The sequence below is a fragment of the Pezoporus flaviventris genome, unplaced genomic scaffold, assembly GCF_033815535.1.
Source record: "Pezoporus flaviventris isolate CSIRO_AGI_PZ_B2104156 unplaced genomic scaffold, CSIRO_AGI_Pfla_v1 ptg000057l, whole genome shotgun sequence".
Lineage (NCBI taxonomy): Eukaryota > Metazoa > Chordata > Aves > Psittaciformes > Psittacidae > Pezoporus > Pezoporus flaviventris.
In genome coordinates this window covers 7,628,410-7,655,409 of record NW_026892605.1, presented here as the reverse complement: position 1 = coordinate 7,655,409, position 27,000 = coordinate 7,628,410, and the positions used below count along the sequence as shown (strand labels likewise).

General features: G+C 40.6%; 1 protein-coding gene across 3 annotated transcripts; it reads left to right on the top strand.

The window, feature by feature from the left end:
- The first annotated feature begins 10,105 nt into the window (after positions 1–10,105).
- On the top strand, positions 10,106–25,231 carry SUB1 (SUB1 regulator of transcription). Of its 3 annotated transcripts, none has more exons than XM_061469543.1 (4): positions 10,106–10,262; positions 11,985–12,107; positions 17,016–17,124; positions 22,095–25,231. In XM_061469543.1, the coding sequence occupies exons 1-4, from the start codon at positions 10,191–10,193 to the stop codon at positions 22,172–22,174; spliced, it is 384 nt and encodes a 127-aa protein (XP_061325527.1). In that variant the 5' UTR covers positions 10,106–10,190; the 3' UTR covers positions 22,175–25,231. The 3 variants fall into 3 exon arrangements, with proteins under 3 accessions (XP_061325527.1, XP_061325529.1, XP_061325528.1); XM_061469545.1 differs by lacking the exon at positions 22,095–25,231 and adding an exon at positions 21,280–21,677; XM_061469544.1 differs by lacking the exon at positions 22,095–25,231 and adding an exon at positions 21,258–21,677.
- The last annotated feature ends 1,769 nt before the right edge of the window (positions 25,232–27,000 follow it).

The following is a 27,000-nucleotide window of genomic DNA, read 5'->3' as shown; positions in this document are numbered from 1 at the left end:
GGGGTTCCACCTAGAGAAGACTGGGGAGACCTTCTTGCGGCCACCCAGTTCTTAAAAGGGACCTATAAGAAAGATGGGGAAAAACTTAGCAGGGCTTGTTGTGACAGGACAGAGGGTGATGGTTTTAAACCAGAAGAGGGGAGATTCGGGCTGGAGGTCATGAAAAAATTCTTCACAAAGTGGGTGTAAAACACTGGCATAGGTTGCCCAGAGAGGTGGTGGATGCCCCATCCCTGGAGACATTCAAGGCCAGGCTGGATGTGGTTCTGGGCAACCTGATTTAGTTGAAGATGTCTCTGCTGTTAGCAGGGGGCTTGAACAAGATGACCTTTAAAGGTCCCTTCCAACTCAAACTATTTTATGATACCATCATTTGTCTACAGTTTAGATTCACCTGGGCCTCCAGCTGCACCATACAACTGCATTACCATACACGAAGAGCATCACTGTCATCCAGCTAAAGCCTCCTGCACATTGTTTGACCTGTCCCCGAGCACCACAGCTGACGTGCCCACAAATTAGTTCTGCCATAGTACCTACATGCTCACTGCACACAACGTAAAGCCTCACCCACACAGGGCCCATCAATCTGAAGTTTCTAGGCAGCCACATTCCATCACATTGTTCCTAAAAACCGCTGGGCAGCAGCCAGTGCACTAACCGCCCCTGGAGAGTGATTGAATGCGCATTTGTGCCACCTTCAGGCAACCCTTTCCTCCGAGCAGCAGATTCTTCTCAAGCCTCGGAACAAAGCAAAACTTAAATCCCTAAATACTTGCATCTTTTTGTGTACTTTGTGCTTTGATTTTTCATAAACTGATCAGGACTTACAAAAGATTTCTGGATTAATAAGTGATCATTTTAGAAGTACTTATTTTCTGCAAGCCACACTTACAAAATCACCCCTGCTTGGGACCTTCCACCGCCCTCACAAAAACAGGGGTTTCCTTTATCCCATGGTATGTGCGGGCATCTTAGGCTGTAAGACTTCAACAAAGAGATTATTGTTCATAAAACAAATAAGAAGAGGAAAGTAATTTCTCATCTAAAGCTTATATTATTGCAGTTGCAGATGAACTGTAGCTACTTAAGGTGCCAAACATCTTTGCCAATTCACTGAACATAATTTGTTGGTCATTATTACTAGTTTTGCATAGGAACTAAACAGTACTGTACCTTTTGTTCATTTTTATCCTAATCAAGCACAACATGAAAAGGAACCTGCATGGGAAAAGGAATAAGTTTCTAATCTCTGCAGTGCATGTCCACTCAAAGGGCTTTACAGTGAAGAAAGCAGCTATTGGGTGAAGACACTTAATTGCTAATGCTTATAAAAAAAGCCCTAATCCTGAAGTTATATATGAAAGTACTTCAGGAGAGGGCTTTATGCAAACCTTCTGTAGAAGAACTTACAGGGCATTGCGGCATCTGTAAAGAAAGAGGCTACACACAAACACACACACACACACACACACACACACACACACATACATACTGCTTTCACAACTAGTTCCCCTTTATTCACTCAAGCATGGTAATATATAGCATACAGATACGGGTCCGAACCGTGAAGCCAAATAGCAACTACGTCATTCCCAGTGACTGTTTTCAGTCACTATAAATTCCATTCTATAAACAATCAATCCTCAGGCTTCTTCCCAGCCCGACCTTGCACCCAAACACTCCCTGCCTTACTCAAGACCTAGGTGCACTGTCAGCAATTCTTCTTCTTCTTTAGTTATCCACATAGTGGGGACAGGACAGCTTGCAGTTCCCACAGGGCATGGCCTCTTCTGCCATGAGAACCTCAATTGACTCATGCCATTTCTCTAATATCGAGAAGTATTTATACTCTCCCATCTTTATTTTTATGAAAGATTGTTCATAAGTGGACCACCGGATCATGGTGCTTTGATAAAAAGGACATTGATATTTTCTTTGTTCCATTGTTTTTTCAAGTTTTTTCAGTACAAACCTCCCAATATACTGATAAATATACAGTATTCAATATACATTTTGCTTAAAATATAAGCATCTATATGCATACAGACATTCACACACCTTTTAACACTGTATCACTAAAGCTATATTTGCAAGTGGGTAGGTCTGCAATTGCCTACTTCTTTTTCATTGATGAGGTAAACTTGGAATATTTACCCTCCTTTCAACCTTTAGCTCCACAAGCTGAAGGGAAAAAGAAAAGGCTTTCTTATGCACAATACAGAATTCTGCCTTAGGTTCTTAACTTCCTTCATTCAAACAATTCTTAGTAGTTCTAATTCAGACACTGCACCCTACATCTTGTGATTTCAGCCATGCATAATGTCTGAGCAGAAGCTCCTGTTTGGCAGCCCAATTCAGCTGCAATTCCAGAAGAAGTTTCCAGTTACTTTTCAGGGTGAGTTTTGCATACTGAATCTTCAGTGCATGTATCACTTTAGAAAGACTACAACTACACACATGTACTAAGTGTGAACAAAAACCAAATTAAACTCAAGCAGCTTTCCCATTTCCTTGGAAAAAAATAAAACAACCCAGTGGTATTATACAAGCCTTTCCCTCAGCAGTTTCCTAATAAGAACCTGATGCTTCCTCGTGACTTTGTGAACCATTACATAACATCTATTTATGTTACTACTAGCTTGCAGGATCAGATTCATAGTCTACACTTAAGAAACCTCAGTGGGTTATAAAACAAGATTGCATCTCTGTGAGACGTGTATCAGATTTGCTTCAAAATGAAACAGTAATACACTCAGATTAGATCCTTCAGGGCATTCTGAACCTCACTGATTTCTGTACCCTTACCTGGGAGGAAAATAAACGGAGTGATAAAGTGCAAATCATGTGGAAGAGGGAGAAAGACAGGAAGGTTTTAGTGAAACATTCACAGTGGTGTTTATTTTTGCTTATTTGTCTTATTTGTTTAATAGGAAAAAGAAACCTCTCCACCTGTGCTCCTGTTAAGATTGCAGAAGGTCAGCCAGGAATTTCCAGAATGAAAACACACACTGGATCACAAAGCTTTAATTCAGAATTAGATAGTACAGCTACTCTGCTTGTGCAAAGTTCAGTGCATCTAAAAATATCACAGGCAAAAATGTCAAGCTAGCATTAAGAAAAACAGATCTTTTAACTTCATTTCAGCTATGGGACAGGAGATCTCCAAAATATGGTGCGAAGAAGAAAGTACCATGTAACATGCACTGTCATCAATCCTAATATTTTACTTAAAGGTACGCGTCTCTGCTTCTACTGCAGGGCTGCAAAACTCTGGTTGAAAAACGATGGAGAAAATGCTAAAATTTTAAATATTTTGTACCTTCTCTTCAAACCACTGAAAGTAAGCAAACATAAACTTTTTTCTTTTTCTTTTTTTTAAATTTTTTTTTGGTACAGATGGGAGGCAAGATTTATTAGAGGCAACCTTCCAGTTTATGTAAAACCGGACTCTCAGCCCGCCTTGGTGCGACCACCAGAGGGCAGGACAAGTATAACAGAAGATTGAAGCTTCCTTATTCAGTAGAGGACAGACCACGTTAATAAAAGCTGCACTTTCATTTCCTGAAAAGGTAATTTAATACTTAGTGCTCTCTTTGTAAAAGTCCTAGATAGGAAGAGGTTTAAAATCAGTATAAGGAGTCCAGTGCTGCGTTCTCACCTGGAAATCAGATCTGATAGCTACAGAGACAGGACCCTCATTAGCTTATCAACCTTCTTATTTTAAAGTGAAATTATGTTGTTTTTTTTTAAGCAATGAAAACAAAGGCCCGATGTTTTCACTAAGATTTTAAGTGATTAAAGCAAGAAAGTGTTACCTTTTAACAACAGGATTTAGACATTGAGCAGTAACCATAACAACAGATGTGTTAATAAATGTAATTTATTAAATCACAAATTGAAGTTATCAGTGCTTAGAATACCAAATTACAACATACAAAAACCCCACCACCCAAATCCAAGTGCAAGATAAAATTATGCAAGTGCTAATGCAAACTCAAGTTACACATCGTATGCACATGAGAAACAAACCAGTTACACTACACAAACGAAATACCGCTTGGCAGTATCCCTCACTCTTTCTTTCCTGACACTTCAATAAAGTTAACGTCCGTATTATAGGTTATCCTTCCTTTTCTCAGCTGATTTCTTCATCCAGCTTTTAAACTAGTAAGTAGCGAATACTAAAACATTTAAAGAGCTCTTTCTCTTTCTGCTTGCCACTAAATGTGTTTCCTACCAGCTCTACTATTTGTAGCTAGAGGAGTAAGCCACTGCAGTTAGTAATAGCTGTGTGATCAGAAGCGTAAGCATGTATTTCTCAGCATTCGTGTGCAAATCTGCATGCTAAAATTTCCCTTTGAAGAAAAAGCTAATGCTTCAACGTTCTTCTCAGCCAAAGACATGTGTGATATGAAATGAGGCAATCAGGCAGTAACTAGAAGAATTTAAGCCCTTTTAAGGCAGCTACAGAAGGAAACTGTCTGATGAGGCAACAAACCTATTACAAAAATCTATTTTAAGAGCTCAGAAGATGTGCTATACCCCTTGGGGGGATAGATGACTCACTGAGAAGGTAACAGAAGAAATTTACTTCAGGAAAATTAAGGCTTCTTTCCCACTTTTCTAAAGCCTAGTAGCTGCTTTCTTGTCTTTAAATAGATTAACATATAGTAAGGGTGATTTATCAAAAAGCTCAACAGCCACTATACTAAATGACCAGAACAATTATCAAAGAAACCTATCATTACTGAAAAAAACAGAATGTGAAATCCCTAGTTCCAACAAACACTCCCTTTCCCTGACCTATTATTCAGAAATTCAACTGTAAAAATAAACTCGGTGCTTGCTTTGGAGGAAATGTTGCAGGTGGGAGAAATTAACTCCTTAAGGTCATATGGGAAAATCTCTTTTAGTAATTTTGATTTATTTCAAGGCTGAAGAACTTGATTAAAAATGCATAAAGAATTCTTGATTTGAACGTGATGCTCCAAAAACCATAGCATTCTTTATGTACCGGGTCTTGCCCTGTAAGAAAGTAGGGCAGCTATTACAAAGACCTAAACTGCCATTGGTGTTCTAATATGAAAGTCAGTAAAAGCCTTGAAAAGAATGGCTTTTTTTTTCAAATTAGTATTCTACATGAGGAGATTATGTTGTGTGCAACAGGTTTTTTGTTTTCCTTTTTTGTTGGAGTTAAGCATTAAGTATTAAAGTATCATCTGTTCATCTTCAGTCATATGGCTCGATAAGCCTGGTATTTGCTCAGTGGTGATAATGAATATATTTGCATGCACATCGTTTACTGTGCTTTTTGATTATAATCAAAGCATCAGGCACAAATTAAGAACTGTACATTTCCTATATTTGTTTTGCAAGATATATCATGTTATAAAGCAGCCAGTTTCCAAGAACTAGGTAGAAGAGTGCACTTCTTATTTCTGGTATTGACTTACTGTTTTCCTGCAACTGAAGTGAAAAGGTGAAAAACCGGCTCACAGTGGCAGTCAGTTTATCTCACCTCATGGTGAGGGCTGTAAAGGTTTCCTGGATCCCTTCTACAAACCTCTGCTGCCCACCTCCTGTAAGTGGTTTTTTTTTCAGAAACCTGAAAGTCCTGCTTAGGACATGTGAAGCATGGAATCAGGCTCTACAACTCAGAGAGAGTTATAAAGCAGGTATGTTTATTACGGCTCCAGGTGCAAGCGGGATTGCTCCTCCTAACTTGCACACCGAGGGGTTAGGCAAAAAGCAGATATTTATTACACACAAACATACATATTCATTAGGTTCCCCAGAGTTTGGCAGGGATATTACAATTAGTTTAGGTACTCATTATCATACGTCTCCTCCCTTTTGGCGCTTGCACACTGCCCTCCGAGGGTCGTGGGCAGGGGTCTTCAAGATGAAGTAAGCAGTCTTCCTCAGGGTGCACTTTTCACCTTTAGCACAGGTGGATGTCCCAGTAATCACAAATTAGCTGAAACCAACCGTATCTGCAAGTTTCTATAGCTGGCAAAGATTTAAACAGTGTGACCTTCTATACAAAATTTATTGCCTCCCAAGCTAGCAGATGTTCAGGAGTCACTGTCTCCAAACTAACTGATAATTAGAAGGATGGTAAGAAATACTTCACACATTAGAAGGATGAAAGGAAACAATTCACTCTTGTTAGTCAGACTACTAAATTCTGTTATCACACCACAGACTTACAACACATTGTTCTCCATCTTAGACCTAAGTTAAGTTAAAAGTATTTTAACCCTATGTTTTCCACGCACTTGCTTTCCTTATATCACTTGCAGCTGCTCATGCTGACTTTGGGAAAATTATCGTCTTTTGAAAGATTATGTTTATCCTTCTGGTCCATGTTAAAAAACAGGGATCTTTGGAGTTTAAAAAAGCCCAAGACATTTGATTTTAAACACTTTATTAATAGGTGTTTGTCCTTGAAACTACAGAGGCCGATCAGCCACCACCCCGCTCCACCTTGGTTGGAAAAGATCTTTAAGATCATGAAGTCCAACCATTACTCCAGCACTGCGAAGGCTACCACTAAACCACATCACTGAGGGCCTCATCTACACGGTGTGTGAATACTTCCAGAGATGGTGACTCCGCCACTGCCCTGGGCAGCCTGTTCCAATGCCTGAGCACCCACTCTGTGAAGAACTTTTCCCTAACAGCCAATCTAAACATCCCCTGGTGCAGCTTGAGGCCGTTTCCTCTTCTCCTGTCACTTGTTACTTGGGAGATCACCCAGCTCCTGGCTACATCCTCATTTCAGGTTGTAAAGAGTGTAAGAATGTAAAGAGTGATAAGGTCCCCCCTGAGCCTTCTCTTCTCCAGACTAAACAACCCCAGTACCCTCAGGCATTGCTCATAAAACATGTGCTCTAAAGCCTGACATAGCTTTATCTGGAAACTGGTGTTGGGAGTGAAGTCCACTTCCCGTTTCTGATAATCTGCTTGCACTTTTTACTAAAAGCTTACATTACAGCAAAAGCAGGTCTAAAGGTAATAGCACTGAGAAAAGGACAAGACTGGTAATAGGCATCTTAAACACTGGCAGCCTGCCATGCTTGCAGCACAGCTACGTGACCCATCAGTATGAACAGTGATAAGCAAACAGTAACAGGCTGTGCTAGTTCTGCGTGAAGCTGTGTTGACTATAATATATTGTTAAATCTCATCATAAAGTACAGGCTGAAATAGGAGACCCAGGAAGGCACAACATGAAACCACCCATGCTCCAACAGCCTGCTTGGCCTATTGCAGCCTCCAAAGGCTGCTGAAAGTCTTCTCCTTTCACAAAGTTGGGGGCAGAAGAACCTTTCCTCACCTCTCCTCCAAAGAGGTGTTGTTTTATCTTGGAAACTAATGCTTACTTGTGGAGGTGTGCTGAGCCTACAGCTGCTTTTCAGATCCTGGTGCGGGAGACAGCATCAGCAGGGCACCGTGGAGGCAGCGCGTTCTGCTGTAACATGGCACACAAATAGTTAACATTGTAAAACTGTGTTTCAAGTTGTTGTTTTGGGGCGGTTTTTGGTGCTTGGAGGACATTTGAAAAGCAGATGTTTAAAACAGGAGCCGAGGTTGTTTTAACCTCCACCCTCCAACCTGCGCTTGACCCAACGAGGGTGACCGCCATGCCGGGAACCCGCCACCAGCTGACGGGAACAGGAACCGGCGCCTTCCTCAACAGCGCTGCGGGGCCCCCCGCTGCGGTTTCCCTATGCAAAGCCGCCTCTCGGAGCTCCTGCTGGGCCAGCGCTGCGACTACATCGAGGAACCGCTGCGGCGGGCGGAAGAAAACACCCATTGCCAGATTACTGTTAATTGTTTAATTGTTCCTTTCCAGTTGTCCTCCCTCCCCTCGCAGTTCCCCAGCGGAGAGCAGGCGGCAGGTGAAAGCCCAGCCCCGGCGGCACCTCCCCGCAGCGAGGCCACAACCGTGGGGGCTTCAGGCTGGGCCGAAGGGCGAGCAAAGCCCTGCCGTTACCCGTGTCCCCCCCGCCGCCCCGGTGTCCCCTTTGGAGGGGCGCTCCTGCGCCCTTCAGTGCTCCGTTGGCGTGAGGAAGAGGAGGCAGCGGCACCAGCGGCCCCACGGGAATGCGCGGGCACGCGTAACAAAGGGACGCGTCCCCTTTAAGCGCTTCCCCCAGCCCTTCCACATGGTATACAGAAGGGGCGGGGACTGCTCGGGACGTCACTTCCGCTTCTTTCGCAGCGGAGGGGACTAGCGTGTGAAGCGGGACGTAAGTGTTGGGGTCCGTGTGTGGCTCCATCGGGGTCGGCGCCAGTTCCTCCCCCCCCTCCCCACCTCTGTCGCTGACTGCTGATTCCTTGGTAACCCCGGCGGGCGCAGGGGGTGGAAGTCGCGCCCGGTTAGCCATGTGGTGGTCAGGGTTCCCCTTTTCCTCGAGTGCCTGCTGTGCCCCGCGGGAGGGATGCCCCGCTCTGCAGCAGGCCAGGGGCGGGAGGAGAAGCTGCCATGTTGAGGGGGCAAAGAGGATTTGAGTGAGGGAGAAAATGGCGGCGGAGAGCTGCCTGGCTACGGCCCCCCCTCCCCCCCGCTGCGAGATTTGACCCTGCTCGCTTGAAGACCCCTGACCTTTTTCTTTTTGTGCTGCCTTTTCTCCACTTCCTCGCTGGTGACGTGCAGCCTGCTTGCTGCCACCCTGCCTCGGGAGAGCCTGGGCGTCCTTGCCTGTGCCCCTCTGTTCAGGCCCTCGCTGCTTTCCCCCGGGGGGCAACACGAGCCATAGAAAAGAGGAATAGGGGAGGAAAATGGCGGCTGGGATCCGCCTACCTGGTGTTCCTAGCTCGCCCTGGCTTGTCTTCTCTGTCTTTTCCCCTCGTCCTCGTTTGGCCCGTCTCATTCCGCCCTCGCTCTCCCCGGTGCTTGAGTGTTTCGTCACTCTGCGCCTGCCAGTCTCTCCTGAGGGACCCCTACCACCCCCCATTGATTTTTACCCTCCAGTTTCCGCCCCCACCTTCCTCCATGTTGTCGCTCCCTCATCTGGACCCTGGAGTTGTTCACTGCCGCTGCACTCGCCCCACCGCGTGTCTGTATGTTCTCATTCGGCTCACCCGGTTTCGTGTCCTCGCTGTGCTTTTTTACATTGTCCCATTGCAGCTCTCCTCTGCCTCCCTCCTGCAGCGTGGCTTAGTTGTGCTTCCCCGTGCCCTGTTTAATTTGCAGTGCTACAGCTTCCACCATCGTGCTTGAAGATATTACGGCAGAAATTACCCTTCTTTAGAATCACGCTGATCCATTATCATTATTTAAATTCAATTTTTTCTAATTTGCATATGGATTTTTCTCTACCAATTTAAAAACACCACTATTCTTTTTTATTTTTTTTCCCCTAAGCTATGCTTGTTTAATCTTTTGTTAGCCTTTCCTAGCTGTAGTTATTTTATACAGTTTCTTTCAGGGATGCTTATTTTTATTGTGAAACAACAAATGAGCTATTTACTTGTTACAGAGAGTAGCAGGCAAGATGTATGGCTGCTATATTTAACCACGTTTGCATACTAGAGAGATACAGAAGCACACCTGGTGGCATGCCTTCGAGGAAGGCTGAATGCCCTCTTGTTTGCAAATAAATAGACTCTAGTGTCTGATGCGTTGAAGCTGCAGTGGAAATATTAATTGCAGTACCGTAGTTCACTGTAACTGAGGTGTTTTTTTCAGACTTTTGTCTTATTGGTGGGAGGTTTAGCTTTATGTGTGACGATTATGTGTCACGTTGCTTGCAAATCCAGCTGGTGAAATGGATGTGTAAGAGTAGAGATAATGCTAGGGGGCTTAATAGTTTATATTTGTGAATATAATGTAAGGAGTTCAACTGGAGGAAAATATTTTATTGTATTTTTTTACGTTTTGGTTTCTGCCATATCTAGGTGTATGTGAAACTGGTGAAAAATTGTCTCTTTGTAAATCACTTGGAAACAAAATCACTGCATTTAATGCAGTTGCGCCAAAAAGAGGAAGAGGTATCAACAGGAAGAGCGTTTGATATTGCATCTACAGTGTGTATTAAAACTTGTATAAAAAGGCAAGAAAGTCTTTAGAAGAGTTTTAGAGAAGATGAGCCTTTACAAACAGGTTTGCAGATGGCTTTTCAGCCATAAAGGGATATAGTTCTTTTGCAGGGTTCTAATGTTATTTTTCTCTTCCTAGAATGCCTAAATCAAAGGAACTTGTGTCGTCAAGCTCATCTGCCAGTGATTCAGATAGTGAAGTTGACAAAAAGGTGAACATTATGTGTAGTTTATTACTACTGTATTAACTCGTAGATTTTAGGCTGGTCTTAAGGAATTAGGTGAGCATTATGTCACAACATGCATGTCATTCCATGTGATTTGTCAGGCACCTAACCCAAAACACTGTCTCTTGCACCCTAACATCACCCAAGAACTACAACAGCAGCAAAAAAACTCCTCCACCTCCCAAGATCAGGGTTTGGGTGTATAGGATGCTTTCTGCCTTGCAGTAAACTTTTTTTCCTTAAGTTTTGCTCTTGTCAATGTTTTTGATGTGATACATCTAACTGTAAGCTTTCTGGAATTCTTTGCTGCTTTGTGGCATGTGATAGCAGGCTTCTGTGGCCCTGGTGGCAAGAATTTGGACTAATTCTGAAGACAAAGATAACACCCCCGTGCCTGCCTCATTCAATTTGGTATCCAGATTACTTGTCCAAACCAAAAACCGTCACTTGCCCTGTCCTCCATGTGTTGCTTGCTTATCTTATTTGCATGTTCTTTTTCTGTTTCAGATTCTTACATTTACCATCTGCTAGCTCCTCACTTAAAAGCTGAACTGAAATTGATGTTTTAGAGATTATTAATTTTAACATGCTGACTGTTACATGAATTCTGTGTTCCCATTTATGTTTAACGGTTACTTAATTTATAAGCTTGTATAGATGTACCAGTCATTATGAACAAAACCAGAAAAAACTGAATTTATCTTAAGAAATGCAAGGTTACAATGCAGAAATCGGGTCTTTTAATGTAGTGTATGAAAAGAATCTGCTTTATTGAATTGGTTCAAATGTGACTTTGTTGCACTTTGCAAGTTAGGTGTTCTGTGAGATCTTAATAGAAGAGGAAACAAGCTGGTGAATTTATTTTTTGATAAGGAACTGAATTCCTGACAAGACAGAGCCTAGCTGCTTTCGTGGGCAGTGAAGTGGTGGTGTTTTGGCTTGGTGTATCATTTTCCCCTTCTCCACCCAATTTAAGCCTTCCGTACTTGCTGGAATTTTTTTGTCTTTAAAGGCCGTTATCCTTAGTATGATTCTAGCACGTAAGACTAGCTTTTGGTATCTTGGTCTTACTCTTTTTTTGGGAATGGACATAGTTACCATATAACCATTAGTAGAAATAGAGACTTTGTAGCATCCGTGGGTAATCAGATTTACAGCCCCAATGATTTAAAGACATTTTATTTATTGTGCTATGGACAGAGATTCAACACTGACTTAATTAAAAAAAAAAATAAATTATTACTCTGAAGATGGTTTCCAGCTTTTTCTTCACTATCTCATCTTTTTTTTTTTTTTTTTTTTTTTTTGGAAGAGTTTTTTAAGCTGTCCTGCATTTTTTGTGCTACTCGGTGGAAAGGAAGGTGAAACTTCTGTCAGACTTTAAATTTTTCATTAAAAGTACTAACTGACAGCCTTATTGGACAGAAAGAGTAGGATATTTGAAATGTGTTTTGATCTAGTTCAGTTCTCTTTAAAGACGAAGTATTATGGTGAGCTTCTCTGTGAACAGAATTAAAGTCATTTGAATAATTTATTTTTAATTAAATTCCAGTCTAAATGTACAGTATTGCATTCCTGCATTCACAGGAGGAATGTGATAATGTGCATTGCGTAGTAGTAGTTTGTGACCATTGGCACGAAGTTTTCTGTAACTTATGAGTTGTGGTTCATGCTTTTTTTTTTTTTTTTTGTTATTCTTGTTCCAAGGCAAAGAGGAAAACACAAGCAACTCCAGAAAAACCTGTAAAGAAACAAAAGACTGGAGAAAGTTCAAAAGGTGCTGCAGCTTCTTCTAAGCAAAGCAGTACCACAGATGAAAATATGTTTCAGGTAAAATTGATGACTCTTAGAGCCTGATTAACATGTTGTGTCATAATCAGGGTAAGTTTTATGAGGTGCTCTGAATATTTTGGGGGCACAGTGCTTGGTCTCCTGAAGCCTTTACTGAAGGGGATTGCAATGGTAGCATGCAGATGAGATGCTCAAAAAAGGAGTTGTCAGGTTTCAGCAGAGTAAAAAGTATCTGAGTTGTAGCAGTTGAGCTGACCCCTGTGTCTTTGCCTATGGTTAATTCTGGGTAGTCATTTTGTTGGTAAATACAGCACTTACATGCTTTAAATGTTAGATCAGGACTTGTCTCTACATAGAAATGTTTTTTATTCAGGACTCTAGAAAGAAAGGTTCTTAGAAACCGAAGTAGGGACTTTCTGTTCCCATTTATCTAGGTCAAGGGCAGTTTCGCTCCTTATAAGACAGTGTCTTGGACTAAGTTTTGCTTGTTCCTTTGTTTTATGATTCAGGGGTTTGGATTTTTTTTTGTGGGATTTTTTGTTTTGTTTTTTTGTTTTGTTTTTTTCTTTTTGTTTGTTTTTCCTACTGATCTTCCAGAAAGATTGTAATTTATTGTCCTTGTATTTAAGATGTACAGTTCAAGGTGAATGTATATTTCTCAGTGGCAAGATGCATTTGCGAAGTCAGTGTGTTTGTAGTTCCGGCGGTTGGCCAAGGCAACAGCAGTGTGCTAAAAGCTCTGTGCATCAATATACATGGCTTGGAATTACCTGTTTTATGGTTATGGATCATGACTTACTAAATGTCTCTGAGTAGCAGCCTAGAGAAAGGAACTTAGAGACTTTGATTCTTAAGTTTATGAAAGGGTATGAGAGAGGTGCCTAATAAGATGGCACCGACACTGAGTAAGGCAAAATAAATGGTTTTGGGCTGCAGCTGTGCAAAGTGATGTGGCACAGCCTCGGCTCCCTCCCCCCCCCCCTCCCCCCCCAACAGTCTTTTCTGAGCGAAGATCTGCTTAACACTGTAATACAGGATTTTTTTTTAATATATATATAATTTTTCTTTGAATCAGCTCTCACTTTCCTCTTCATATATATCTGGGAGAGAGAAGTTCAGTTGAAGGCAATGCCTGGACTTCCTCATCAAAGGAAGAATATAATGCTTCTGGCTCTCCTGGGGCATGTTTTGAGCCATGCCAGAAAAAATGAGATCATGTCTTCTACGCATTATGAGGTGAATTGCAGTTAGAACTCAAAAAAGCTATGTATAAGCTTTATGCCAAGTTTGTAATAAGTTCAGAAATTCCAGATTTGGAGAAAGATGTTTAAATTTTTAACTCTCCCTGATGCAAAAAACCCAAAATCCTTTCAGATAAAAGCAAAAGTATTTGCGTGCTCTGATTTCTTTCAATCTTTTTGACCTAAGACAATAAAAAGTTACTAAAAACAGACAGCAGGGGACTCCTGTTAGTCTAACAGGATTCTTCCAGTGTTGAGTGCAATATAGAAAAAATATTTTGATAATCATCTTGACCTAAAACATCAGTGTTACTTAGTTTCTGCCTGCCTTTCAGTTAGTGGACAACAAAAGTTTTTTTTTAGATCGCTTATTGTATTATGTGAAGCTTGGTGAATTTTTTCATACTACATCAGCTTATGTGTGTTAACTAGGATGTAACTGTTAAAAGTACAAACAGCACTGTAGGTCTAGGGATACTACACCTCTCTCCCTCCACCCCAGGAGGGCATGCTAGAAGATCTAGATTTGTTTTACTGTTTTGGGTTTGTTTTTTTTTTTAGGTATTTTGTTTGTTCTAGGGCTGCTACTAGTATAAGAAGGTTTCCTTTTTGCTTTGCTATGGCAGTAAAATCGTGTCTGATATGCAAGGGCAGTGTAACTTACAAGTGTGGCTGCATTTGATGGAGATCAGGCTGTAAAGCATTCGTAGGACAGAAATTCTTTAATTCCGTATTGTGTGTGGGAGTGGCACCAAATGATGGGAAACTTAAAGGCTTTTTATTCTGTACCCTGAAGTATACAGCTTTCCTTCATATAGAGCTCATTGTGACTGCTGTATTCAGAAGATTCAGCGTTTTCATCAAGATGTGCATTTTACAATTTTTTTTGTTTGTGTCTAATGTTGGTGTGATGGTATTTTTTGAAACTACTTATGGAGAATACCATAAACGTAAGTTGGAGAGAATTATTTCAATATAAGAGACCAAGTGTATTTTGTTTATTTAGATGTATTGGTCTTTCTGGGTTTTATAGTTAGCCTAGTATACTTTGGAATTTCTTGAAGGATTTAGGTGCAGTTGTGTTGTGGATATTTATCTTACTCCTTTTTGTGATGTATTAGTGGATGCCCAAAGGACAAGTGTTATTCATGATTATGTGGAAGGGTTTTGTGTTGATACATTGGATTCCTGTCTGTGACTTCAAGCCAACATGAGCTCTGCATCATGTTCTTTGGTTAGTTTGACAAATCCTGTCATCTACCTGTGCCTGATTTGGATAAGGTTTTTAATGCTGTCAGTATGTGTTATTAATGACTACCCAGAGTGGAACCACATTGCATGATCACATTCAGTGAAATTATTACTTCAAAAGTTGTCTGTGAGTTGTTCTGCCTATTCCCCCCTCTCCTTTCTCTCATATATGTATGTGTGTGTGTATATATGTATATATATAATTTTTTTTTTAAATTTGGGTTTTATTTGCTTTGTGACTTGTGAAAAATAAGTTCGTCAGTTTCCCAGTGTAATGTCTTTATCATATTCTGACAGTAGAGAAATATAAATTTGTGATGCTCTGGAAGGGTCATTGGTTTAGCACATTAATTCTGAAGCTTAGGTGGTCACTGATGTGTACCACAATCAGTTTGCTGTGTTGCAGATCTCACTGTTTACAGGATTTTTTTATTGTGCTCTTCCTAATGCAGTACATGTAGTTATCACCTAAGAAAGAGGGGTGTTTTTTGGCCATTTCTACTTAATCAAGACAAACTGGAAATGGGAAAAGTGGTGAAGAAGGTTGTTGCTGAAGCTCATAACAGGAAGTCCGTTCCATTGAAAGGAACCGAGATACAGTTCAGTGCCTTTTATTCAAAGAAATAGAAACCTGGAAACAATGCTTTCAGTGTCTTCTGGTGTATGTAATTCAATGTAATATGTAATAAAAAAGCATCAAACTTGTCTATGAAGGTTGAACTGCAGTAACTATGCTGCTAAATCAGTACAACCCATGGAACACCACGGTGATTATAGAGATACAAAGATGTCTTGGATCAGAGAAATTATCCTAGCACTATCAGCTGCTGTGTGGAAAATGAATTGGTCAGAAATTATTCAATGCCAGGAGGGAGGGAAGCATTGTGTGTAGTACTACTTAAAGCTGATCTTAGAGGTGACTTTAAAAGTCACTGATGCATTAAAGTGTAAAACCGAGAAATGTTGTTCATGTAGGCTATTTAGGATATTCTTTGCCAGCAGCGCTGGTGGACTTGGGCATGGTACCAAATTTGGTCTGAAAGAACTCTTCTATCATGACATTGTACCCTATTTTTTAATATTAAATTTGTGAACGTATTTAATAAATCACTCAAAAAAATACTAATCTTATAAACTGTAAGATCTTGTTCCTTTTAAAGGGTGGTTTGAAGCAAGAAAACTGCTTCAGGCTTATAGTATCTAAAGATGTCCTAATGGTTTTAAAATCAGTTTCAGAGTTAATGATCTACGTAAGAAAAATTGCTTTAAGCAAACACAAAGCATTTTTCTTTATATCTATTTTATGAAATGCAGATATGTGTGGGCCCTTTAAAATCGTATCAAAATGCAAGATGCATCAGCTAGTGAAACTGAAAATTAAAGTGAAATGTTTTAATAGGAAGTAGTATTCTGTTTTAAAACTGTTTACTTTAGAATGTGTTCTTTCCTCATAAAAAGTATCCAGGTGTATACAGAATTTAAAGAGTTTTTTGTGTGAATTGTATTTGATTGTGTTTTTATTATCCAATTCCTGATTCTCAGATTCACATTGTACTTTGAATTTATGTTAACAAATTTTTTTTTTTTTTTTTTAAATCAGATTTGGAAAGATCTTTAATAAGCCTAAACATGTAGTGTGATATATAGTTGTCAGTATGAGTTGTCCCTGCTCCCTGCTCTTTGCATCCTCATAACTCAAGCCATTGTGGTGCAGAAATTTGAAATTCCAAAGTCATTTCATACAATGCTACATATTGGTAAACTTAAAGGATTTGAATATTTCCTTTGGGATACCTGGTAGAGATAGTCTTTTAACCACAGTTCCCATGAGAAGTGCCATGAGGACTTGGGAGTGGGCATGGGACAGCTGGTTAACTTTCACTTCCATCTGTATTTACTGTATTTTAAAAAAGAAAAAAACCAAACAACCCCAAACCAAAAACCTCTAAAATTGCGGTTATTACATGTGAGTATCTAACTTGCTTTCTGTACGCATGAAACTGACTAAAAGCTGTTTTGGAGGAGAGCTCCCTCTTTCCCTGTTTGTTTACAGCTGCTGCAAATGAAGGTGGTTGTAAAATTTTATTTCAGCAAAATTTTAGAGACAGACTTTATTTCAGCAAACACTTGTATTTTATTTTTTTTAAGGCAAAATTTTATTTCCACAAATTATACAGTGAATTAGTGGCTTTTGTAAGAAGTAAGCATGTTAAAAGTATAGGTATTTTTGTTGTAGGAGAGCTATTTTTGCATTAAGCTTTGAGCGCTCAACTAATTTGAAGTTATTTATTAGCCTACTGACTACTCTGGATTAAGCTTTTTATCTAGTTGCTTCTCTGCTGTCTAAAATAAGCTTGCAGTGTGCAATGTCACGTGTTAGATCCTGATACTGCTGTGAAAAGTGAATGCTGTAATACGTAAAATACCTGAAATGCCCTTATATGTGTTTTGACAGATTGGCAAAATGAGATATGTCAGTGTTCGTGACTTTAAAGGGAAAGTCTTAATTGATATTAGAGAATATTGGATGGATCAAGAAGGTGAAATGAAGCCTGGCAGAAAAGGTATTGTTCTGCTTTGTGTTACTTTGTATTAAAATGTTGTCTGCAGTTTGCTGGAGTGCTTTGTATATGAAATCTTTATACTTTGTTGCTGCATTGTTTTTCAGTTTACTTTATCATTTATATTTGAAAAATGATTAGTTTTGTCTGCAGATTATACACAAAAGCAAATTGGGTTTGTTGTCTTGAATCTGTTTTTCTGAAATGGATTCTCCATGACTTATGGAAAACAAAGCATCAAATACAAACAAATTCAGTGTGGGATTTACATCTGTAGCTGTACACACCCTACTCCACCACCCTGATTAAATTGATGCAGTTTTTCTTTTATTATAATTTCATACCTTTTTTTCAAAATTCACTGAAAAAAATTAACCTACTCATTTGTGATAAGATTCTAATTTCTTTTAAACAATGCCCTTCAATTTCTATCAAATTTTAATTAAGACATTTGATATGATTAATTTTGGAAAAAATGAGTAAAGATTTTAGTTGAGGTGCAAATACCTCGGGTGTTCACTGTGCTTCTAATTTGCAGCACAGCATAAGCCATTTTACCTTTGTCACTCCCATGCTAGCTTTTTATGGCGTGCCTTCACTGAACAGTTCTCAGAGCTTTGCCACCTGCAGCGTGAGGGCACAAGGACAGTTGGGAGTAGAATCATAGAATACTTAGGGTTGGGAAGGACCTTACGATCATCAAGTTCCAACCCCTGTGCCAGGGGCAGGGACACCTCACACTAAACCATGCCACCCAAGGCTTCATCCAGCCTGGCCTTGAACACTGCCAGGGATGGAATATTCACAGCTTCCCTGTGCAACCCATTCCACTGCCTCACCACCCTTACAGTAAAGACCTTCCTCCTTATATCCAATCTAAACTTCCCCTGTTTAAGTTTTAACCCGTTACCCCTTTTCCTGTCACTACAGTCCCTAATGAATAGTCCATCCCCAGTATCCTTATAGGCCCCCTTCAGATACTGGAAGGCTGCTGTGAGGTCTTGTCGTGGTTTAAACCCAGTCAGGCAACTTGTTCACTCACTCCCAGTGAGTGGTGCCGAGCTGACAACAATCAGGGCTCCCCCCTTCCCCGCTCCCGGAGGAACGGGGAGGAGGATCGAAAGCGTGCAACTCCTACAGGTGGAGACAAGAACAGTCCAGCAACCAATGTACAACACAAATCACCACTGCTACCATCAACTACAACAATGATAAGGGAAAATAACAGGGGAAGAGAATACGATACCACCGGCCAAGAAATGAGTCCCACCCGGAAGACCGTGTCCTTCCGAGTAACTCCCAGTTGCCCCCCACCCTGGGCATGACATGCTGTGGTATGGAATACCTCCTTGGCTAGCCTGGGTCAGGCGCCCCGTCTCCGCTTCCTCACAGCTTCCCCTCCTCCCTGGCAGAGCATGAGCCTCACAAAGTCCTTGGTCAGGGTAAACATCACTTAGCGACAACCGAAAACATCGGTTTCACCACCATTGCTCCCAGGATGGAAGTCAAAACACAGCACTGCACCAGCTAACACAAAGGAGAAACATGACTGCTACTGCCGAACCCAGGACAGGTCTCCACTCAGCCTTCTCTTCTCCAGGCTGAACAGCCCCAACTTTCTCAGCCTGTCCTCATATGGGAGGTGCTCCAGTCCCCGATCATCCTCGTGGCCCTCCTTTGGACTTGTTCCAACGGTTCCATGTCCTTTTTATGTTGAGGACACCAGAACTGCACACAATACTCCAAGTGAGGTCTCATGAGAGCAGAGTGGAGGGGCAGGATCACCTCCTTAGACCTGCTGGTCACGCTCCTTTTGATGCAGCCCAGGATACAATTGGCTTTCTGGGCTGTGAGCGCACACTGCCAGCTCATGTTCGTTTTCTCATTGACCAGCACCCTCAAGTCCTTCTCTGCAGGGCTGTTCTGAATCTCTTCTTTGCCCAACCTGTAGCTGTGCCTGGGACTGCTCTGACCCAGGACCTTGCACTTGGCATGGTTAAACTTCATAAGGTTGGCATCAGCCCACCTCACAAGTGTGTCGAGGTCCCTCTGGATGGCATTCCTTCCCTCCAGCGTATCAACCAAACCACACAGCTTGGTGTCATCGGCAAACTTGCTGAGGGCGCACTCAATCCCACTGTCCCTGTCACTGACAGATGCTGAACAAGACCGGTCCCAGCACCAATACCTGAGGGACAGCACTTGTTACTGGTCTCCAGCTGGACATTGAGCCATTGACCACAACTCTTTGTGTGCGGCCATCCAGCCAGTTCTTTATTCACCGAGTGGTCCATCCATCAAATTGATGTCTCTCCAATTTAGAGACAAGGATGTCGTGTGGGACAGTGTCGAATGCTTTGCACAAGTCCAGGTAGATGACATCAACTGCTCTACCCCTGTCCATCAGTTCTGTAGCCCCATCATAGAAGGCCACCAAATTGGTCAGGCAGGATTTCCCCTTAGTGAAGCCATGCTGGCTGTCACCAAGCACCTTGTTGTTTTTCATGTGCCTTAGCATGCCTTCTAGGAGAATCTGCTCCAAGATTTTGTCAGGCACAGAGGTGAGACTGACAGGTCTGTAATTCTCTGGGTTGTCCCTTTTCCCCTTCTTGAAAATGGGGGTTATATTTCCCTTTTTCCAGTCATTGGGAACTTCACCTGACTGCCATGGTTTTTTAAATATCATGGAGAGTGGCTTAGCAACTTCATTCGCCAGCAAGTTCATTTGCCAGCTCCTTCAGGACCTGTGGATGGATCTCATCACGTCCCATGGACATGTACACATTCAGATTTTTAAGATGGTCTCGAACCAGTTCCTCTCCTACAGTGGGCCCAAGGTCTTCATTCTCACAGTCCCTGCATCTGCCTTCCAAGACTTGGGTGGTTTGGTCAGAGCCTTTGCCAGTGAAGACTGAGGCAAAGAAGTCATTCAGAACCTCAGCCTTCTCCAAATCCTGTGTAGCCAGTTCTCCCGAGAGCTTCCTGAGGGGACCTACGTTGTTGCTAGTCTGTTTTTTATTTGCTATGTACCTGTAGAATCCCTTCCTGTTATCTTTCACATCCCTAGCCAAGTTTAATTCTAACTGGGCCTTAGCTTTCCTAACCTGGTCCCTAGCTTCCTGGACAACTTCCGCGTATTCTTCCCAGGCTGCCTGTCCTTGCTTCCACCTTTTATAAGTCTCTTTTTAATTTTGAATATTCCTCTGCAGCTCCTTATCCATCCAAGGAGGTCTCCTGGCCCTCCTGCTGCACTTCTTTCTAGTTGAGTAGCAATGCTTAAATTAATTTCATACTGCTTCTGTTAGAAAAGCCTACTTTTAAATGGTTTCCATGCTGTGCGAAGTAAAGAGGTAAGTATGAAACATTCTGCTATGGAGACTCTAGACATTTTATGTACAATCAATGTAAGGTTTGTCACATTCTTCTGATGCGTCCTGGGGCAACTCAATGAACAGACGTTTGGAAAGCTTGAGAAGCATTTTCATAATTTCTTAGATGACCACTGAGAATAGGTTTGTATGAACAGGTGCAGTGGTATGGTACAGGAAAATACCTTGGTTTGGATTTGTTATTGCTACTTAACAAAAAAGATGTCTTTGTCTTCTAAGGACTTTAACCTGCTGTGTTTTGAGGTGGAAGTCAAAAGTGTATGCAGTTTGAGTGGCAGACTACAGTGAAATTTGATGGGTAGGCCAAGTGACAAGAATTACACGATAAGGTAGAAATGTGTATCTATGTGGCAAAAGGGTCTGCATTCTATTAAAATAGAATACTTAGGTACTTAGAAGCTGCTTACCTAGTTATCCTAAACACGGTATAAGCAGTTGAAATTGTGTAATAAAAGTCTGTTTAAATTATTGTGTCAGATTGTATAAAACAGCAGATCTGAACTGCATGCAATTCATCTAGTATGTGGTTCAGGGACATTTGGTTCCCTAAAGTGGTTAATGCATCTGGTCTAAATTTTTTCTAAAGAAACCTGCCCACTAAAGACTGGTGGAAAACTTCTTAGATTTGTTCCGTGCAGACTACTTGCTGCTCAAAATTAGGGTGATGCTCTGATAAGACAGTGATGGTAGAAGAAAAAAAAGATAATGAGCCCCAGAAAGGAAATTCAGAGTTTCACCTGTTTTCAGGTCCTGCTCCACCTACATGGAGAAAGCAATGAAGGAAGGAAGCCTGATCACTGAGAGGGGAGAGTGGGGGTAAATAGTAGAAGAGCCTGGCAGGAGAGAGTATGAGAGGTAGGCCTGCGAGTCTGTACTAGCATAGATGTGGCATAGAGATTGTAGTGGAAGAATGAGGAGACTAATGCACAAAGGAACTATGTGCCCGGACTCAAATTTGAGGCAGTACAAACTTAGAACTGAGAAGATGGGATGTGTGGCACTGAACTATTATTAATTGTCCCTAGAAACTGTGGTGAACTTGAAGTGGGAAAGTAACTTCCATGTTTGCTTGGGAGTGCTAGGGAGCGGAGTAACTCAAAATGTTACTTATAGTATGAATTATTTACAGTGCTTTAAGAAATAGGAGGAACATTCTCCCCTACACCCCCCTACCACCGCCCCCCCCCCAGTATTACGGTACTTTAAAAGTGCATAGAAGTTCAGTTAGTCCACAGAGGTATAGCTTTTTGGGAGCCAATGGGAATACCAGTGACTTCCTACTTCTAACGCAGGCCTTTTGTGCGGCCTTTTGTCAAGGCCAGACCTGTATTTCCCTGCTTGTGAATGGATTTGTTGCACTGTACTCATTTTCTTTGTAATTTAAACTTGACCAGAGATAAGCTAAAGTCAAAGGTTAAACTGAAGTGATCCAGGTGAGTAATTAAGATGCTTTTTGAAGTAGCTCAAAGATAGTAGTTATGACATAGACTTTGTGTATGAAGCCAGCCTTGATAGTAAATATGCAAGATCCTGTACCACAATTTTCTTTTTTGTCTTAAGTGTCATTTTTTTAATGCATTTCAGGTATTTCTTTAAATCCAGAACAATGGAACCAGCTGAAGGAACAGATTTCTGATATTGATGATGCAGTAAGAAAACTTTAAAGAGAGCCATACAGAAACATGTATCACTTCAGTTGTTCTAAGCAGTCTTTTTGCATTGGCTTTAGTTTTCTAAAACATTGTTTTCCAAGCTATTGTATATTTGGATTGCAAAACAATTTGTAAGATGAATACTTTTTTTATGTGCATTAAAAGTGTATTTTGAGTGAGGCTATTTGTGTATACTTTACTAAAAGGAAACGTGTTGCATTTGCCTCATGATGTAAAATAAATAATATGCAAAGGATACTTGTTCATGGCCTTTTGATTGAAGGTATTTGCTGATAAGGCCACCTAATAGCTTTAGTCTTTATTTTAGTTTCAGTTTAGTTAGCAGTTTAGTTTGTTTTCTGAGGACATTTCTTAAAATGTCTCCATTTAAATTTTTCTTTTATTTCATACTCCATGGTATTGTCCTGACAGTTTTCTGCTCTAAGACTTGATACAAACAGCAAATACTTGGTAAAACACATTTTTGTAGATAATTTTCAATACGGTATTTGTTAATTTACCGTATTTATTCTGATGTAAACAGTCCTGAGTATAGACTTTTTGCATTACTTGCATGAAGTGTTATGCTAAACAATAACACTTGAACACAAGCCACATGCTGTTTCTTCTAATTCTTTCTCTAGCTTGCTTGACTTAGAAAATAAAATTAGCCTTTTTTCTTGGACCCTAGATTTTAGAATGTGATGCATAAACTTTTACAGTAATAGACATATACCTCAGAGTAAGATAGTATTGAAAAGCTCCAGATGTGGTTATTACGTACCCTTTTCAAGCTTTGCATTAGATCATTCTTGAACACACTAACTAGTCAGCTACAGAAAAGAACAGTTAACCTGTATTTGTTCATTTGAGTGTACTGCATAAACAAAGATGCTTAAACTAGGCTGTAACACAGGTTAACAGTTAAACAGTATTAAAACTTCCTCAGCCAAAATGGTCTGGCTACCATAGAATCATAGGACTGTTTGGGTTGGAAGGGACCTTAAATATCATCTACTTCCACCTGCCCTGCATGGTTGCTTTCCACTAGACCAGGTTGCTCTGTGCCCTTTCCAGCCTGGCTGTGAGCACTGCCAGGGATGGAGCATTCGCTCTGTCCATACTGCCTGCCCAAACCACTTACCTTGCTTTGTGTGGCTTACATGTACACAACTGGTTTATCTTTTGTACAGAAGATACTTGGCACTTACAGCGGAGCACTGGTGCATAGTGCATCATGACTATAGTGGACTTCGCTGTCAACCATTGTACTGTTCTGATGAGCTGCTGCCCAGTGGAAGCTCTGTTAGACCAGATGCTGCCCCATTTGAAGGGGCTTCTTGATAGCTGTCACAAACAATGGGATGAAGAAGGGAGAATATGATGTTTGAGTAGAACTTGGAGAGATAAGGGTACACCAGTACGGAAGTTAATAGTGAAAGATCAAAGTTAGCTGACATAATGCCTACAGTGAAGGCATGTACATAAGCATAATAGGAGGAGAGTTTATTTTCTGACTTAGTTCAGTTAATCGAAGGAAGAAGATGAATCCACTTCATAAGAACTGACATTTCAAGACTACGTAGTGAATGTACTACCTAATTGGTTTGGCTGTAATTTTCTCATTCAGTGTTAATGTAGTTTTCAAGTTTTGTACAGACAGAATTTAGTATTTAATTCTGGAATATCTTCATAGGATCGGTTTTATTGCAGTCATGCATGGATGTGCATACACAGACTGTTCCTGTGTTGCACAGTTTTAATCCAATGCAAATATTTGTTGAAGGGTGAGGAAGGGTGGCTTCATCAAATTAAATACATATTGTTAAGTTTAATATTATGTCAGATACCTCTGCCTGCTCTTTAACGTACCCGTTGTTGGCATATTGAAAGTTAAGATTGTTTTTTGTACAGCTCAGGAAATTTCGAGTTTTTAAGAACTGCTTAAGAGTGAATAAAAGGGTAAAGAGGCGTTTTGTGGGAGCAAATGCATTTTTGAGCACAACATTATTCTTTGAGTGTCTCTTAAATGTAGGGATCTTTGGACAAATAGAATAAATATGAAATATGCTAAAATTTCACAGATGAGTGAATGAAATAAATTCCTTCAGATCGCTATCAACAGGTTCTAGGTGTTTGCGGTATGTACGTATGATTTTTTTTTTTCTTTAAATCTGAAATTTTTTTAGCCAGGTTTCACCCATTTTACCTCAATACTTTCACATGACTACTCCAAAGCACATGATTATGTTAGAGGGAATGTTGTCCTCACTTTGATTGCTGTGGTAGCAGGTCATTGGATGCCAGCTGTCTATCAGAGAATATGATAGTGTTCAGGATGGTGGAGAATTAAATTCATTAATTTGAGTGGGAGTAAGTGAAAAGCTTTTAATATAGTGATTGGTAGTGATTCGTCATGAAATTGTCTAGGGCTGTAGTCTTTCTAATTTGAGAAGAAAATTCAGACTTTCTTGAATAAAGACTTCTCTTGCAGACAAAAGGGTAGTTAGGGACATGTAGAAGAAGATGGTGCATGTATGAAAAGGCTGTGTAATAAGAGATAAAAACACTGCTCCCTTTCCTATTAAGGTAGCAAAAGAAAGATGCATTTGGTTCTTGATATTTATGTGGGACATATTAGCAATATGTTTTACAAGTTAAACCTATTGTGGAGCTTAGGAGGGAAAATTCATCACAGTTAGAGCTGCCAAAGTACCATATGTGTGATATATCATGTACAATGTTGCTCTTATGTGGAGATGTTCATATTGAAATTAAACAAATGCAGTACTAAGTCTGATATTTCTGTTAAAGGAAATGATCCAGTTACATACTCTTTATGTGATCTGTTAGCAAAAAAATTGATTATTGTACTTCTGGTAACACACATGTCATTGTTAACCATGTGGAATGTTTCATGTTTTGCTCTGGTGGTATCTGCTGCAGAGAGGCCACTGGGAATATGAGCCCTCCAACTGTAATTACCTTAATGTTCAAATAAAAAAATAGTTAAATGGCATACATGTAATAACAACTTGAATGTGTGGAAATAAATGAAGACTTCCGTTGCCATAGTGTTATTATTAATAGACATTTAGCTGCACTAAAACTTATTTTTTCTTAAAGAAACTGTTGTGTATTTCTTGCAACTGCTGTCAATTTGCAAATTTGAAGACTTCGTTGTCTCGTACATGGTCTGTGTTTGTGGGTGGGGGAATTGATTGTGTAGCCTGGAGGGATAGAAGTTTTTCACTATGATAGTATGGCAAATGTCATGTAAATAATAAGAAGATGTAAACACACTTCCAAACATCAAACAGAAGGGAAGTGCCTAATAAATCGCTACTGTTAAGAAAATGGCTGATTATCTTTTTCAGTGGAATTTCTTTTTGATCTGACAGTAAATGTAACCATAGTTGAGATGGGGAAAAGCTTCTCACCCATTTATTTACTATCATTGGTAAGTTAGGTCAGTGTAGGCTTCTCTGGGAAGGGTATTTGTTTTTCACATGCATGCTGTGACTGGTTTGTACGGGAGTGGATTAACTAACTGTAGCCTTCAACTGAATGGATTTTTCTTCAAGTAATGTTGATAAGCAATTTATAGTCACAGAAGCAGAAATTACTGTGGCTCAAAGGGAAGAAATGGAGCGTTACCGTGTCCTACTTATTCCTTGTGTACTGCTGTCCACTTACTGATAGGATTCGCCTTTGTAGCTCTGGTGACTTCATGGAAAAGCAATCTGATAGGCAATTTTTCCTGTTGCGAAGCAAGCCTGTGTGTCCCCTGCTCTCAACTTGGTACTGTCATGTAAAAGTGTGAAGACATCTGCTGAAGAACTGAGATAAATGGTCCTTGGCTTAGTGGTGGTTTGTCAGGGAAGCTTAAATTGCTCTGTCTTGTGAGCAGAAGGACATGCCATTAGTCATGGGAATAATGGAAAGGCCTGGAACGGTGACAGCTGTTGCCTTGGTATTGTGCTTCATTTAACAAAAATGCCATAATTTTTCTGTTAAGATCTGCTTAACTAGGTTTTCATTATACTTTCTCACTTTTACTGGATCCTTATACTTAATCATGAATGGGATAGCAAATGAGGTAGGAGCTGAGGCTGGCTTGAGGACTCAAGTTTTTGGAAGGAGGTGTTCTCTCAGTCGTAAAGGTGAATAGAGTTTTCTGTGATGATTTGGAGAAATCTCTAGGAACTCGCCAACAAAGCTTAAGTTGACAAGCAGGGATTATTTATTGTGGCACCGGGGGACATGGGGGATAGCTCCTCCTAGTGTGTCTCCCCGAATTGCTAAACAAGCTGTCCTTACATAGTTGCTAAGCATACATAGTAATTATTTACATACATGCATATTCACGAGGATACTTATGAATTACATCATTTTTCAGAAAGTTCCCCGCATGCATACAAAAATGTGGTGGTGGTTTCTGAGGGTCGTTACTTCTTCTAACAATCTCCATCACTTCTGGCAGCCTTTGATGCATGTGCAGTGGATGTTTATACCAGCTTGATTGGTTCATTAACACCACAGTCATAGCAATCATCCTGTCTTTCTACTTGTCAGTTAATTTAGCTGCAGCCCATCCTGGACACCTGCTGTTCCCAGATACTCCCCATCCCCACCTCCTGTTTTACTGTCCTGTTTTTCTTACACTTATTTTGTAATAAGGTCATAAGGACCTGCAACTACGTCAACTACAGTGGTTTATCTTACACATTCTCAGTATGTTCTCTAGCCACACTCTTATTTTTTTTTCTTTCTGTGAATCGTGCGCCTCAGTTGATTTTCCATTGCTACTGTTACAAAGCTATCAATATTAGTTAAAA